This window comes from Chelonia mydas, chromosome 1 (genome assembly GCF_015237465.2).
Source record: "Chelonia mydas isolate rCheMyd1 chromosome 1, rCheMyd1.pri.v2, whole genome shotgun sequence".
NCBI classification, from domain to species: domain Eukaryota; kingdom Metazoa; phylum Chordata; order Testudines; family Cheloniidae; genus Chelonia; species Chelonia mydas.
The window spans coordinates 180,388,620-180,405,282 of NC_057849.1; the positions used below are offsets into that span (position 1 = coordinate 180,388,620).

A 16,663-nucleotide genomic window follows, 5' to 3' on the forward strand; every position below is an offset into this window, starting at 1 on the left:
CACTCAATTCAGTTAACGCTTACAGTCTCTTTCATTCTCAGCCAGAATACCATAGGGTCCATCTATCATTATCACTTTGTCTTTTAATTTTTCTGTCAGCCTTGTCAAGCTTGAAACAAAAGCTTTTATATATATTTTATGGTAGTGCAGCCATTGTTGTTTGAAATTGCACTTATTTTACAGCAGCACCATCTCTTATTTTATGGGAACTTAAGAGCAGAATGCGTAGGGTTAGATCTCAGTGGATGCAAATTGATATAGCTCCATTAATTTGAGGGATGAATGACTTCTGCCTTATGAGGCGCTGCTGTACTTGGTGCAGAAAAGAGGGGAGAGTATCAGGTAACTGGTTTGGGCTTCTTGATCCTCAAGGCCATGCTAGCCCTGATGATGCTTAGAACTGCTCCTGCACATCTCTACATTCTGCAACTGGTATTGGGTCCTTAGTTGTTACCAGATGTGCCCGTTGCTTTGCAGTATGCTCATTTATTAGGGTTACTTTTCTGGGGGGGTGTTCTGTAATTCTATTAATGTACTGCTTATGTCACTTGTGTTCTCATACGGAGCTCTAATTCTCCCTGCTGCAAGTCCCCTCCCAATGCAACTATCCTGCAGGACCTAGGTTCCCCAGGGCTGGGTTCCTCCAGCCCTAGAACTAGATGAACACGCGTGCACACACACACACACAAACAGAGCAAGTCTGAGTGGGCCGGGTCAGTCAGCACTCTCAAGCTGATCCCCTCATATGTCCCTGTACTCAATGGGCTGGGTTAAGCAGCACCTTCAAACTGTCACCCTTATGTGCCCCTGGTTTCAATAGGCTGGGCTGAGCAGCACTTTCAGCTGCCTCCCCCACCCCCCCGCATGTGCCACAGGTTTAACACGTCCCTATCCCACTTTCACGTCACAATTGTACCGGCAGTAACCCACTTGATGAGCAAACCCCACAGTATTTTTGGGCACTACAAAGATCGTTAGCTTAGGTAAAAGAAGAGTTGCAGCAGAGTAAATGGGGGAAGCTAAAAACACAAAAGAGTAAAGTTCAGAGAAAGAGAGAGAGTGAGAGAAGCAACCAGCTAAACCATAAAAGTTATTTATTGAATAACAGTGATAACTACACAAGGAGAGCCTAAACCAACATAACATACAGTATTAAAGGTTAATACCTGAGGTAGAAAGGAAAACAGAGAAAGAAAGAAGAGGATCTCACCACTCCCTGAAGGTTGAACTGGTCGGGGTTCCCAGGTGATGGTGGTAGCTCAGGGTCCTGAGCGCAGGAGACAGGCAGAGCCCTCAGCACAATCACTCAGGAGATGATGGAGTCCCAGTGAAACTGATTCATAGTTTGTATCTAAACATCAGACCACTGACTTGGACATAGGTAGGGGTTTTTGTAGAGAAAATACAATGGTTCAACGGAGAACACTAGATTTGTTTATGAGTAAACTGATGACTCAAGGGTTTTCTTTAGGCTTGACAATAGGAGCTGATACTCTTGGCTATGGGTGGTGTTTCTTCCAGGGAGCTCACAGTGTAACTAGGCTGCTTCAGTATTTTGGATATCAATCAAGGATTTATTACTAGAATTGGTTTGATAACTGCTGAGCTGGGTGTGTGCAGGCGTAGGTTCATTAACATCTGGAGCAGAGATTCCCATGATGAAGTGTGTCCCTGCTTTTCAGATCCCAGAGTTCAGTGCGGTTCTCTGTTTCCATTCTGTATGCTAATGGAGATGTCTTAACCTTGTCACCCTTGTCAGGAGAGGTCTAGGTGTATCTCCCATCTGCCCATCATTGCTCTCTGCAAGCCTTTTCTCTGATTGGTTTTGGTTCAGGAAGAGACTGGTGGGGGGGGGTATCTTTCATGAGTCAGACAGGCTAGATACTGCGCCCTGGTTCCCCAAAAACACAGAGCTGACTGGTATCATAGTGGACAATCTTTAAAACAATGGAGGACTGACTTGATGGAGTGCAGCTGCCCCACCCTTCTCTCCACCTAGTTATGGCACAAATGCACCAATAAGGAGTTCCCCTCTGACAGGGAAATTCTCTGCTAAGCATTTGCACTTAGGTTATGGCCCTCTGCGCCACCTGAGAGATACAAAGAAGTTTCCTTCACTTTAAAATTTGGCCCACTATATTTGTTTTTGGGCATTATAAAGTATGGGCACAACTAGAATTAGCCACAGTATCTGACACCTAACACATTTGTTTTCCATAAAATTGTATTATCACAGTGCTCTATGGTATCTTTAAATAGGCTGAATTCCAGTGGTAGCATGAGTATCATGATAGGTAATAAAGGAGATATTATGGTCAGTACATTGTTTCAATTAATATTAACCTAATTACCTGTCAACAAATAATCATCTGCCTTAGTGGCTAGAGTTGAAATTAATGCTGACTATGAATAATCTTATTTGATTACTTGCCTTTTAGGTAAAGTTTAAAGACCTCTGTTCTTAGATATCTGTAACTAAAATATTTTATTAGGGTATCTGTATTTTTATTTTAGTGATTTATTTAGTGTCTATAACAGCTTTTAGGAACTGAAAAGAATTCTCAGAAAAAAATACAGCATTTTACCTGAATATGGTCCCATTTTATGGTTTATGCATATTTTAGGCCTCTCGTAGGGAGAAAAACAGCACTTTTGAATTAAAAGCTGGGTGTTTTTTTTTACTCTCCTTCATTGCACTGTATCTGTGAAAAAGGCAGTTAAAGTTGCGATACCATTAAAACTGAATGTATTCATTTTTATAAAAGAAAAAACAAGTACAGTACGTGGCTATATCCATCCACATTAGTCAAGCAAATATAAGAGAATCAAATATATGTGTCATAAATTCAACGAATGAACAGATGGAATATTTTTCAACGTGCGTGTGGGGAGGAAAACAGAGGGTTGGGAACAAATACAATTACTGGATTTTTTTGTATGAAGTTTATATTTAATGTCCAGTAGTACAGAGCAGAAGGAATGGTCTTGTAGCTAATGCTTTTGATTAGGTCTTAAAAGTTCTGGGTTCAACTGGGTCCTATTTTTGCCACTGACTTTGTAGAACTCTAGACAAATCATTTACTGTCTACCTCAGTTCCACATCTACAAAATGGGAATAATATTTCCTGCTTTACAAGGAAGATTAGGATGAATACTTTAATATGTGTGAGGCAATGAGATTATATCAATGGGACATAGACCCTTGAATATAAAAGTTCCAGAAATCTTCAAGCTGTTTTGATCATAATGGTCCTGAGTGTTTAGAGGCGTGAGATTAATACAAATTTGATGGATCACCAGTTGAACAAGAACACAGCTTTAAAAATATACCAATAGTGATTTCTGTGCCCTAAACAGCAGCTTCTACTGTACTTTGTTGAATATTAGAGCATGTTGCCATCTGGCTGATTTGCAGGAAACATCCTTCTATTTCAAGGCCCACTATATATCACCAATATCTCACTCCATGTCAGCAAACCATGAAAGCATAGGGTGTGCTGCAAATGGTTTTCTCCTTGTAAGGCTATCAGAAATGTTTTGCTTGCTGTTGTGCAAAATCACTTTCAAGGAGACGACCAGTAAATTGTTCAAAAGTACCAAAATGATTTAGGAGCCTACCTGACTTAAGAGGAAAGATTAAAAAAACTGAGCATGTTTAGTTTTGAGAAAAGGAGACTGAGGGAGATGGGACCTGATAAGTTTTCAAATATGTTAAGGGCTGTTATAAAGAGGACTGTGTTCAATTGTTCTCCATATCCACCGAGATTAGGACAATAAGTAATGGGCTTAATCTGCAGTGGGGGGGAGCGGGGTTACGTTACTATAAAGTATAAGGGTAGTTAAATTCTGGGACAGGCTTCCAAGGGAAGTTGTGGAATCCCCATCCCTGGAGGTTTTTAAGAATGGGTTGAAAAAACACCGTTCACGGCTCTAGGTCTTCCCTCCGTGTACAGGTTGAACATGATAACTTCTTGAGGTCACTTCCAGCCCTACATTTCTGTGATTCCATCTCAGAAAAAATCAATGGGAATTATGGTCCCAAGTGGCTAAATCTCATGAATATGGAACTTTTCAAGAGTACCTCAGTGACTTAGGTGCCAAACTATCACACAACATCTACAGTTAGGTTGGCCAAAGTGTGATTTAAGGATGAAATGCAGTCCATAGAGTTCAAAAATGTGTGGTTTGTAGTTGCTGTAAGGATAGGTATGTAGTTACTAATATGAGTGAGTGCACCAAATGAAATGTGATGTTATTAAAAGAGTGACTCAACTGCACAGAACCAGGATGAGCGAGATGTTTCCAGGACCCTGAGCAGACTTAGACTTAACTCGGAGTGCAGATGGATCTTCTCTCCAACCAAGCTGACTCCTGCTTAGTTAGTTTCATTCTTCTCTGAGATCAGAAAAGATTATTCTTGTCCAGCCAATATTACTATCCTCTGCAAGTGCCCAATAACAAGTCTCCCTCACCCGGTAAAGGTATAAGAGGTGAGGGATGTAATTTTAAATCTGAAACTTTATGAAGAAAACTTCCAAACCATAAAAAGAATCAGCAAATGATTCCGAAGTCCACTGGCAACCCATCCAAGTCAGTATGCAACAAACTCTGCAGAACAATGAAAAAGCTTGTTATTAAGCATAAATGTAAATGACAGAAGTAGGAAGTTTTGAATTGTTCAATGGCACATTTAGGAAAGTCACCTAAAACAAATGTAAGGCTTGTTCACTATGTTCTGGGTATAAAACTGATATATAGCTGCCTTTTTAAAAAAATGTATCAAGCTTTGCACTGAATATCAGGTACACCTTTTTTTCCTTCTATGTGTTGCAAATTTGATCAGATATCCATCTAAGAAGGAGTTTCACATTATGGGAAATAATTGTATACATCAGTGCATGTAACATTTTTAACATGTTAATTAATTTATAATGCTCTTTAAAGTCAGTTCGATTTAATTATAATGGCAGTCGCACTCCAGGCAATATTACAGTTTGTCCTAGTGATTAATGTGTCTACAGTCATTATTTAAAAAGCTTGGTTTCTTAATTTTGCTTGCCTGGGAATATTTCCTACTGAAGAACAGGTGTAAACATCAGCGTACTAAAGGTGAAAGAGTGATCTCAAGCAGCTATCTGATGTTTTCCAAAGTGGAAAATTCTGCAGGTATAGAGTCTAGAACGAATAATGATTTTATTTATCAACAGCAAAATTACTGAGGGAATGACAGGGAAACTTTCTAAATGGCAAAATAATCTGTCATCCAGCCTGAAAATAATGCAAAAATGTGAAATCAAAAGACAAGGAAAGTAATTCGACAATGCTGAACTCAAGGACCCCATTCCTGAACTGTCTCCCTCAGGGCCCAATCCTGTGAAGTGCTAAGCATCCTTGACTACCACTGAATTCACTGGGAGCTGATGGTGCTCAATGAGATACATGATCGGACATTTAGTAAATGACATCTTTCTGTAGCAAGGCAAGACTGAAATTATGGGCCAGATTGTGATCCCCTGAGGCATGGGGTTAACACCTTGCATCTGAAGTTAGCCACACTGAAGCTAGTGGGGCTATGTATGGAGTAAGAATGGTATTCACCAAAAGGAGTTCAGAATCTGGCCCTTTGCCTTTAAAACTAAGGTCTGGGAAATCTGTGTCAGATGCTTTTATCTTCCTTATTTAAAAGTGTTTTCCTCTATTTCCTTTCATCTTTTCTTATTTACAGTTTCTTCCTAGGCAAAAGGAACATTGATCTTTATTGCTCTTGGCAGTGCAGGTCTAAGTATTGAGTTTCTGTATGTGTGATTGTTTCCTATGTATTTTAATCATGTTTTTACTACAAGGGATTTTGATTATGATCTGACCAAAAGCAATGCCTTTAGCTTAGCAGATTTGCATTTACTCAACTCAGAGTATGACCAAGAGATGGAGAGGATTTTGTAGGATGCCACTGTTGAAGACTTGCACCTTTTCCCACTTCTACACACACCTGTAATAATAAAATTACCATTAATCTTTCTGAATGTTGGGTTTCAAATGAAATTTCTTAGGAGTTACTAAAATACTGCTATATGTTAAGTATCCCATGTTCAGGATGACTGTAAAACTATCTTGCCTATGAGTAAGGGTAAGGAGTTTGAAATTTACTCTGCTCTGGATCTCAGCAGACAACTGTGTCTTAAACAAATTTGTGGGAAGAAGACAAGCAAACCGAAAAAAAGCAGCTTTTATAGTTAGTAGCAATTTCCCCTTTTTCCTTCCATTGAGTCTGTCTGAAAGTAGGTGTTTTAACATACTGCCATTTCTCGTTAACATGTGTTTGTTTATTTAGCATGATGGTGTTGTTTTATTCATCTCCCACTCTGACACAGCATGTTTCATCTATATTTGGTTTCTACCGTATGAGACCTTTAAAATGGCTCAGTGAAGAAATGGATTCTTGTCACTTAAATATTCACTCTCCAGATCTGTGGAAACTTGAGTTTTAACAGTGTTTTAAATTCTTTTCCCTTGATGTCTGAATATAAAACTAGAGAGTGATATGTCAAGAATTTCAAGGTACGCTACTGTACCTGTAATAATCTGCGTTAAGCATGTTTTAATTTATACATTTTACTTCATACTTGTATTTACAAATTGAACCATTATTATGCTTCTCCTTTGTTTGCATGATATGATTTTATTTTATATTTTTTTTTCCACTCACCAGATGTTTCCAACACTTTGCTTCCCACCACTGTCATCCCCTCACTTACCACTGCAACAGTCACAACCACTGTAGCCTTAACAACCAGCACAGCCACATCGGCAACAGCCATCAGCACCAGAGGTACAGTATTCTTCTTTGTTATGGCCTGAAAAACCCATTATAAATAGGAAATTACAGGGAATTTTAAAGGGGATAGAAAATGCTCAGGAGGGAATTTAAACATTTTGCCTACATATGTGTTTATATAAAGTAATAAATCCACATGACAATAGTTAAGAAGGTTTAAAAAGGTTTAATAAAACATTCTTACCACTCCAGCAATGTGTGTAAACTTTTATAGGGTCAGTTAATTATTTATTTACGTTTGCACTTCATTTTTTAAGATTAGCAAATTTATCTCTTATGGAAAATGCAAATATGATATTTTAAAATTTGCATTACTTTTTAGACTGGGTTATTATTAGTAGTATTCATAGTCTTAGTATTTTTTATGAATGACTAGTAATTAATTATTTTGCTTTCTGGTGCTAATGTAGAATACAAGATAAGTATCTTGGATTTGGAATTTCTATAGACTTAATCCTGCTTGTAATACAATGGAGATCTTTCTTTCTCATGCTTGTTAGTCTTAAGTTTTAAGAAGCTTTTAATTTAAGGAATGTCTTTTCTTACCTGAGCTACAGTATATCAAATGAATTTTCTTTTCTCTAGATCTGTATTTTAAGATGGTGTTTCTGGTAGTGTTCTGCCCTGCCTTGGGACAGAATCTAGATTCAGTTCCTAGGCTTACTCTCTTATTCACAAGCTCTGCACATATTGGGAGTGTTGCAAAGGGTGCTTGGCGTTGGAATATTGTGTGCCTTGCTTCAGAAACTAATATCTGCACTCTCTGATTAAGGAGCAGTTTTCATGTAGTCTTAAAAAAAGGGGGGGGGTCGTGTAACCTCTGAGTTAGGCTTGAAGTAAAAAGTGGGAGGAAGATATTCCATCATATACTGAAGGCACCAAAGAATTAAAGAGAGAGAGAAATACATTTAAATACTGTCAAGATGTATTTCTATGATGAGATGTAAATCCCTTGGGAAAGCTAGGACTACTTATGTTCAGAAAACCTTTCTCTCTAGAAGCATTTTCATGACAAACACATTAAAACTGGTTTTAAGTTTATGATCTAGCAGCTGAAGCACTGGACTGGGACTCAGGAGACCTGGATTTTATTCCTGGCTCTGCCATTGGCCTGCTGGATGACCTTGGGCAAGTCACTTTCCCCTCCCTTTGCCTCAGTTTCCCCTTTTGTCAAATGGGGATAATGACTCTGCCTTTGTAAAGCTCCTGGAGACCTATGGATGAAAAAGCGCTGTATAAGAGCATGGTATTATTATTTGGAATGGTAGGGTTTTTCCTGAACATGTCTAAAACTAGTGTAAAAAGATTAGGCAATCCTGGAAATGATATCCACAGTTGTTTCACTAATAGTGCATTAATATTTTAGTACTGTGACCGCTGCATGAAATTAAACTGACCTACAATCTCAAAATACAGTTTTTTATTTTATTAATCCTCATACAATGTCCACAGTGTGAAAATGTGTGACCTTCTTAATGATAAGAGAAAGGGGAAAAGATTATAGAAATATCTACCAACTGTAAGGAAGGAATGGAGATGTTGTAAAGAGCAGCTGTGCACTAAATGGCAACTTTAGGGCTATAGTGTCTTGTCTTTCTTAAATTAAAAGGCTGGCTATTAGAAAAGGGGGAAGTTTCCTATAAAAGGATGATTCTACCCTGTGGAGTTTCATTCCAACGATACATTTATACAGGAAAGTATTTGGGGGGTATGGCTGAATTTCCACATTGTTGAGGGCCGAGATGTGGATGAAAGACATTTCTAGGTTTTTCAGGCTGGAGCCATTTTTTTTTTTTTTTTTTGGTTGCTGTAAGTTGCTATAACAACTGAGATACACTAAACTGCTGATGTCAAAACTGTATCTTTCTGCATCATGCAGTGTTGCTTCTTTGCATAGGATCTCACTCCCTGGCTTCTTAAGTGCTAATTTTTTTCGTTTGGATGTTCTGAATGATGGAATGGAGGCTGGTAAAGAAGTGTTTCACTTGTAAGCTTCAGTCCTCCTGTATATTAGAATATGTTTAATCTGACATTGGAATGACCATTAGGATGAGTTCAGACAAGCAGTCAAAAGTCCAAATGCTTGACTGAATCTGATCCAAATTTTCTGATCCTGTTAAGGTGATTTCCAGTATTGCTTGTTTGAGACCATGAAGGAAAATACCACAGGAACAAACCTTTCTGAGACATTACTGTTTATTATCCCAGTAGGAATTAGGACGTGAAGGGGCTCATAAAACTGAGAAGTTACTCAAATAGTTTCAAACCTACAACATTGTTAGTTTTGGCTCCTTTTTGAGTGTGGGGTGAAGGTTTTCTTAGTTCTTATTTTATCTCAACTTGTTCATCCATTCCTTAATCTAAATTAGTAGAAGTTTGCTCCAAATTTTATGGCGGTAGATAGTGTGCTTGCATTGGTTTCTAATGGTGTCTTAAAAGCTAGACAATCTCCTTTGTGTTTTGTCTGGTGTATTTCTGATATTTTACTAACATTATAACTCTATTTATGCTTCAAGATGCATGTATGATCCCTCAATTTTATTATTACTTACAGTAAGTAATACCTTTCAGGAGGTGTTTTAAAATGTCACCCCTTCGGTTATATCATTCCTAGGAGATGCCTTTTGAAGAGGTATAACATGGGTATAGTTTGGAGGGGCCAGGGAGACATCGTCTCCCCCCTCCCCCTCCGCAAACTGCAAGCCTCGGGCAGGCGCAGAATTCCTTTCCTCCCACCCCCGTGTGAGCCAGTTGGCCTGACAGGAGCTGTCTCCCCAAATATAGAAGTAAAACTATGCCTATGGTTTTAACATAGGACATGTAGATCATATGCTTAAGAGTGTGCCTGAAACATCCAATCATTTTATATTATAGTAATTCCATATCTCACTGTGCCTATGATATATTCTACTTATTCCACAAATGAAATAAAACTGACAGTTAATTCTAAAGTTTTGTGAGCCAGGTGTTGTCTTTGTTTGCACTTATGCTGAATCCCATAAATATTAAGTGACATCCCTTTGCTTGTGTATTACACTTCCAACTTGGAAAATCTGAGTGCACTTTGATGCTGGGAAAGAGGGGACACCTTTATAAATTTTTTCTGGTAGGTCTTAAGCCTTAACTGCCACATTGAGGAAAGCATAACAAAATGAGACCAAAATGTGCAGAAGAAAGAAATCTAGAGAACAGAAGAAAGGACAAGTGCATTGTGTATGAAGAGCTTCCTTTTTACCAGGTTTTATGTCTCTTTGCCCTGCCGGAGCAGCACAAAGGGACCTTAAACTTGCCCTAAGTGGGCAGCTGAGGAATCCCCTGAGCTAGCTTACCTGGCTCTGTGCCACACTCACAGCCCTCCAAAATAGAAGCCCCTTCTCCCTCCCAGACACATTTCACCAGTCTTTTTTTTTTTCCTTACACTGTTCTTTCTGTAGTTAAATCCCTTTCCTGACTAGCAGGAGAAAAGACACAGATCTTGTAAGCCTTGATAACTGTGGCTTAAACTGCTAAACTAAAAACAAAACAACAACAACAACAAAAAACAGGTATGAATATAATAATATGTGAACAGTCAGATAGCAAAAGAAAACAAATTCATTATTTAATATATTCAGTTCTATTGCTCATATGTGGGTGATTCTGTCTCGACTGACTCACTTGTGAAATGACTGTGCCAAAATGTTCAAAGCTTTATTTAGCAATGCCTCAAAACATCTCCAAAAGTCATTGCACATAATACAGGATACAGTGCTGCTTCCAGGCAACTGCACTGGGAACTTCAAGAGTTAGTATAATAGGATGCTTAAAAAGTCAAATTTTAAAAATGTCACTGTGCATCCATGCCCACTTCACTTCTTTTTTTATTAAGGCTCTGATATAAAGAGGTATAAATGACATCTGTGGAACTAAATATAAAAATGGGTTTATAGTAAATTAACAGAGGTATTGAGGGTTTGATCATTTTGGTTTAGTTTAAATTAAATGTGACTATTTTTATTTAATCACACAGAATTTCAACAGTCTGAACTGTTAGATTACTCTCATTTTTTCTCTCCCCTTTCCTTTTTATCTTGGTGTTGGTATAGGAATAAAAAAATTGACTAAAGCATCTGTTTTATTAAAGCAAGTTAAACTGTACGAATTACCTGGGCAGTGCTTCTATTCCCCGGCTCCTTTAATATCAAAAGAATATTCAACATTACCAGTTTTTTGCGTGTGCCTTCATTTTTCTTCCACATGATCTCATTAATGTACCTCAGTACTTTGAGATATTGACAGAGAGATAAACCACAAAGCAACAGAGAAGTCCTAGAATAAGCGGGGGCAAAGGGGGCCAGCACTGTTAAACAGTGACTGAGATAAGGGAAGAGTTATATCTCAAAGATAGCTACTGTATGTTTACTCACATTCACCACTAATAATAGAGTGATCAGTGTGTAATCTTAACAGCAGTTTTGTCTGACAACATTTTAAACAGCTAGTTATTTTATAGACTACTTTATAACTGTAGTTGTAACTTAAAAACAAATTTGTGTCTGCTTTCACTCAAACCAGATAAGGAAATTACAACGCTTTTCCTCTCTCCCTTCCCCAGTTTTAATCAGCTCTCACCAGTTTACCAACCACAGGATTTTCCTACAGACCTAAACATATGCAGCCTAAATCCAGAATATGGACTACTCTGTAAGCTATGATTTTTTTCCTCCAGAGATCCTGTGAAATGCATTAGCATCTACACCAGGGGTCGGCAACCTTTCAGATGTGGTGTGCCGAGTCTTCATTTATTCACTTTAATTTAAGGTTTTGCATGCCAGTAATACATTTTAACGTTTTTTTTAGAAGGCCTCTCTCTATAAGTCTATATATTATATAACTAAACTGTTGTCGTAAGTAAAGTAAACAAGGTTTTCAAAATGTTTAAGAAGCTTCATTTAAAATTAAATTAAAATGCTGATCTTACGCCGCCAGCCTGCTCAGCCCGTTGCCGGCCAGGGGTTCTGTTCACCTAGGCCAGTAACCGGCTGAGTGGGGTCTGCGGCCGGGACCCTGGCTGGCAAGGGGCCGGCAGCCAGAACCCCAGACCAGCAGCAGGCTGAGAGGGGCCGGCGGCCGGGACCCCAGACCGACAGTGGGTTCCGTCCGCCGGCTCCTGCCAGTCAGGGTCCCGGCTGCTGGCCCCGCTCAGCCCGCTGCTGGTGTGGGATCCTGGCCCTGCCCACACAGAGTGGATACCTACATTCTCCTTGGTTTTAGCCCATTCTCGTCCTCTCTGCACTGAGCTGAGGGTGGGAGTGCACTGAGCACAGGGCCACGGGTAAAGGACCAGGCTGGGGGTTGGGGTGTAGGGTCTGGCCAGGAGCTAGAATGAGGGAGGGGCTCAGGGTTGGGGCAGGAGGTTTGGGTGTGGAGTACTTACCTGGGCAGCTCCCATTTGGTGCAAGGGGTGCAGGTGGGAATGTGGGGATTGCAAGAGAGAGGGCATGGGGTGGCTGGGTATGTGTGGGGGTGCTGGAGTCAGGGCTGGGTGCGTGTGAGGGGGGTGCGGGGGTCAGGGCAGAGGGCTGCATGTGTTTGTGTGTGTGTGTGAGGTAGTGCAGGGATCAGGGCTGGGGGTGTGGGCTGAGGTCGTGGGGGTGCTCCCAGCCCCCTGTCCTGAGTGGCTCACGGCAGGGGGCTGGAGGGGATATGCCCTGATTCCACCCCCCTTCCCCAAGGCCCCGTCCCCACCTCTTCTCCGCCTCCTCCCCAGAGCAGTGTTGTGGCTCCGCTTCTCCCCCTCCCTCACAAGGGCCATCAGCTGATTGGCAGCAGGGAGGGAGAGGAGGAGGGGCAGGAGCCCAGCACACCGGCGGAAGAGGCAGGGGAGGGGGGAGCCTGCCTGCTCTGTAGCAGGAGCCGGCAGGACCAAGCTTCTTCACCCTGCCTGGGGCGGGGGGGGGATTTTTAATGGCACGCTGCTGCCTGCCAGGGTTCCGGCCTGGATTTGGCAGCTGGCTGAGTGGGGCCAACGCCTGGGACCCAGCAGGCAGCAGCATGCCATTAAAAATCGGCTTGCGTGCCGTCTTTGGCACATGTGCCATAGGTTGCCAACCCCTGATCTACACTATGAGAATTGATTCCCACCCTATAATGACTTGATGATTATGTTATGCTTTCTTTTCTTTCCCAATCTCCTTTGCTCTGTTTCAAGAATGCACTGAGTCTCCAAGCTGCATCCAGACTTCTCAGATAGTCTTAAAGCTGGAGGTCTCGGCATAACCCTGGAAACAGAAAGAAACAGAGAGCAAGACATCTGAACTGAAAGAATGAGGTTAACCCTGACTCCAAGATCAAACTACAGAACTTCGTTCCTACTTCTAAACATAATACTAGCATGGAGGCTCAGTCCAGGAAAAAGTCCAAATGGCCTTTTATGAAATGTTGGGGAATTTAGGACTGTTTAAAAAAAAAATCTAATCTGCCTACACAGCAGCTTCAGGAGGCACCAGCTGTTTATACAGAGGTTCCAAAATAGTTTTGTCTTCACTTAAGCAAAGAAATAGGAATATTACCAGCTCTGCCTCTTTCTCAGCATGCTGCATGTTTTTCCTGACTACACAAAAGCTCCAAGATGCTACAGCCCTACATTTAGGAGAATTTCTGATCTGAGGGTCCTATGTGTTGAAAGAAACCCTTACATTTTCCATAAAGAGAAAGGGATTCTCTGAAAATCACCCACACACAATTCATCTCCAAGGTTGTAAAAGGATAAAATGTTACCTTCGTTCTGCTCAGATTCCATGTACAACAGGCAAAAAAGTGTGGCATGTGTTTACACCTATACAGCCCTTCTAAGATAGATAGATATAGATAGATCGATAAAAAGAGCTTGATGCCTTCAGTGTCTTATAACCTTTAATACTGAAGTTATCAATCTCTGTATAAAGCCAGCCATCAAAGAGCCTAAAAGGGAAAGCAATCATTGTAATGACCATTTTTATCTAATCTCTAGAGTGCTGACATGGGTCATAATAGTTCCTACATTGTATTCATATCTAGAAATTTCCAATAGTGAGGAATAAATGGAACATATAAGAAACAAGACAGAAAAATTTCCTTTTTACCTGTTAATTTTTGTGTGTGAAGGGTATGACTACACTGCAATAAAACACCCGGAGGTGGGCAGTGGCAGTTTATGCGGGCTCAACAGGCTCGGGCTCACCAGCTATCAAACTGAAGTATAAATGCCCAGGTTCAGGCTGCAATTTGATAGCCCCACACCCCAAGCCCTGCAAGCCCATGTAGGCTGACACAGGCCAGCTGTGGGTGTTTCACTGAAGTGCAGACATACCCTAAATGATTGTCTACAGATTCTTTTCCACTCTTCATTGCCAAAAAATGATTAATTTCATATTTACATCATACTTAGGTGGCAAACTATTTTTGTGATCTCCTATACTTTGAATACTGCACTTTCTAAAAGGTAGGTGTGGGATGACTGAAATTTACTTGGGTTTTCAGTGTTATCTGAAGAGCCTTATTTTTAACTTCATGCTCCCCTGCAGATTCGGAGATAACTAAGCGCCCCACCTCCAATAAAAGAGCAGTTAGTGATACCATTTTTCATGCTGAGTAGTCCCTTAGTATACGATTATAACCTGACTGATTTCAGTGGGATGACCCATGGTTTAATGTGCTATTCATAAACTTTAATCTGTGAATCTATTAAGGCCAGGAAGGGACCATTAGATTATCTAATCCAAGCTCCTATATAACAGAGGGCATATAATTTCACCCAGTTACTCCTGTACTGAAGCCCAATAACTTGTGTTTGACTAAAGTATATTGCCCAGAAAAGAAGCCACAATCTTGATTTGAAGACATCCCTTGGTAGTCTGTTCCAATGGCTAATAATCCTCATTGTTTAAAAATGTGTTACTTGCTTCTAATTTGAATTTGTCTAGATTTAATTCCCAGCCACTGGTTCTTATGATTTTCTCCATTAGATTAAAGACCCTGTTAGTACCTGGTATTTTCTCCACATATTTGGTGCAAATAAAAACATCAGAATCTGCCCTAGAATTATCAATTGTATTTTACTTGGGTGGACTGCATCCACAAGTGTCTGACTCTTATTAAGATCTTACTATGGTTTTGGTTTGCATTTGGGGGGAGTTATTTATCCTTGTATGTAAATACAGTATCAAGGGTGCAGGCTTTTTAAAGGAAATACAGCAAGCTTCTGTTTAACAGTCAGGAAAGATATTGCAGTCGTGTCTTCTGAGCTTGATGCTTTGTTGCTGCTGGGCTTAATTTAAATGAGATCCAATGGCATATATATTTCTATTTTTTTTTCTTTTGGGGAGATTTTTGTGGACTTTAATAGTGCCCTGTAAAAACTGAGATGAATTTTTTCTAAATATACTCTGTATTGCAGAATTTTGACATGTTTTCTCTACTATTCACAAAAGAGAAATTTATTAGCAACACCTTTAATAAGAAATGTACATGTCTGTCTCACTAACCAGAAAACTAGAGTAATCAGCTGTGCCTTTGAAGACGAAAAGATTACTGAGTCTTCCCTTGCCTTCTCTCATACTTGAAACACAGTTAATAATTTCCAGCATGAACTTCATGAAACACTGAATTGATACTAATTATACTAATGTTTTAGAATAAAGATGACCTTGGGAAAACCTGAAGTTTACAGTATCCCCAATAACAATAAAATAATACCAAATCTGCAAAGCATGACCTTGGAGATGGGTCTAAGATGGCCTATTAATGTTCACATTCATATAACATTAAAGTAATATACTTAGGATATCTTAATTTCAAAATATAGCTGTATATATAGACCTAACTGTATTTGATAATTTACCTGATTTTTAAATTATCACCAGATACACTTCTATACTGATTATAATTTGGCTTCCTCCAGAAAATAAAACATCACTGTGCTATTCAAAGAGATTAACACAAAAGATGTCTGAGCTTCGAACAAAGTGGATTAAAAATGTATCTCCTTCTTAAATAAGAAACAGTTAGAAAAAGCAATGAGAATATTGCAACAGGTTCACTAGTTTAAAACAGAAAGACAAAGATCTTTCACAGCTAATGTTATGCTACAATATGTTTATCATATCGGGGTGGAGGGGAAATAGAGCCAACAATATTAAAGGAAAAAAGGGCAATAAACTTAATCGCAGTGATTCATTGGTACAGGAATCTTAAAACACATCCCTCAACACAATGTAGGTGAAAGACATAGACGCATGAGGGGAATCTGGTTTGAAGTGTACAGTATCCTAAATGGTTATATCTAATCTTGGCCCAGTTATTTTTTTCATCTTAAAAAAATTACAAACTCATCTACTCTCAGGAATACAGGGTGGAAAAACCTTATTCAATAACACTTGACTCACTGGCTGAGAATAAAAGACTGAATGGAAAAGTATAAGTGGAAGAGAGTGAAAAAAATGAAATTCAGAACCGACACAAGGAAGTACTTTTCACTCGAAGAGAAATACAATTTTTCAATAGCCTATTGAGCCAAGTTTGGAATTGAAGGTACTGAGGTCATTAAAGAAGAAGCGAGGTACTATTCTGGAGGAACTGTGTTAACCAAGATGACTTGCAAAGGGCTGAATGGCCTTTTCCTTTTCCCCAAATTTATGTTCTTTTTGAAAAACTTTGATTACAAGTCATCCTGCTGTGATTTAGATAGCATGAATTCAGAAAGAGTGAATCAAATCCCTTCAATCAAGGATGCTTGGGTTTCTTTCTAGGTCTGAATTCATGCAAGTCTGTAATAGAAAACTACCAGTTGAGGGGGGAAAAAAGTATCAG

At 39.6% G+C, this 16,663-nt stretch overlaps 1 protein-coding gene across 8 annotated transcripts in view; it reads left to right on the top strand.

The window, feature by feature from the left end:
- CADM2 (cell adhesion molecule 2) overlaps nt 1–16,663 on the top strand; it is a 1,031,723-nt gene that overhangs the window by 965,926 nt on the left and 49,134 nt on the right. For 6 of the 8 annotated variants that reach the window (XM_037906084.2, XM_037906093.2, XM_043538398.1 and 3 more), the window contains one exon: nt 6,710–6,829. The exons of the other annotated variants lie outside the window; for them this stretch is intronic. In XM_037906084.2, coding sequence (XP_037762012.1) covers nt 6,710–6,829 — 120 coding nt within the window. The remainder of the gene's footprint in view (nt 1–6,709; nt 6,830–16,663) is intronic. 8 annotated transcript variants of the gene reach the window in all.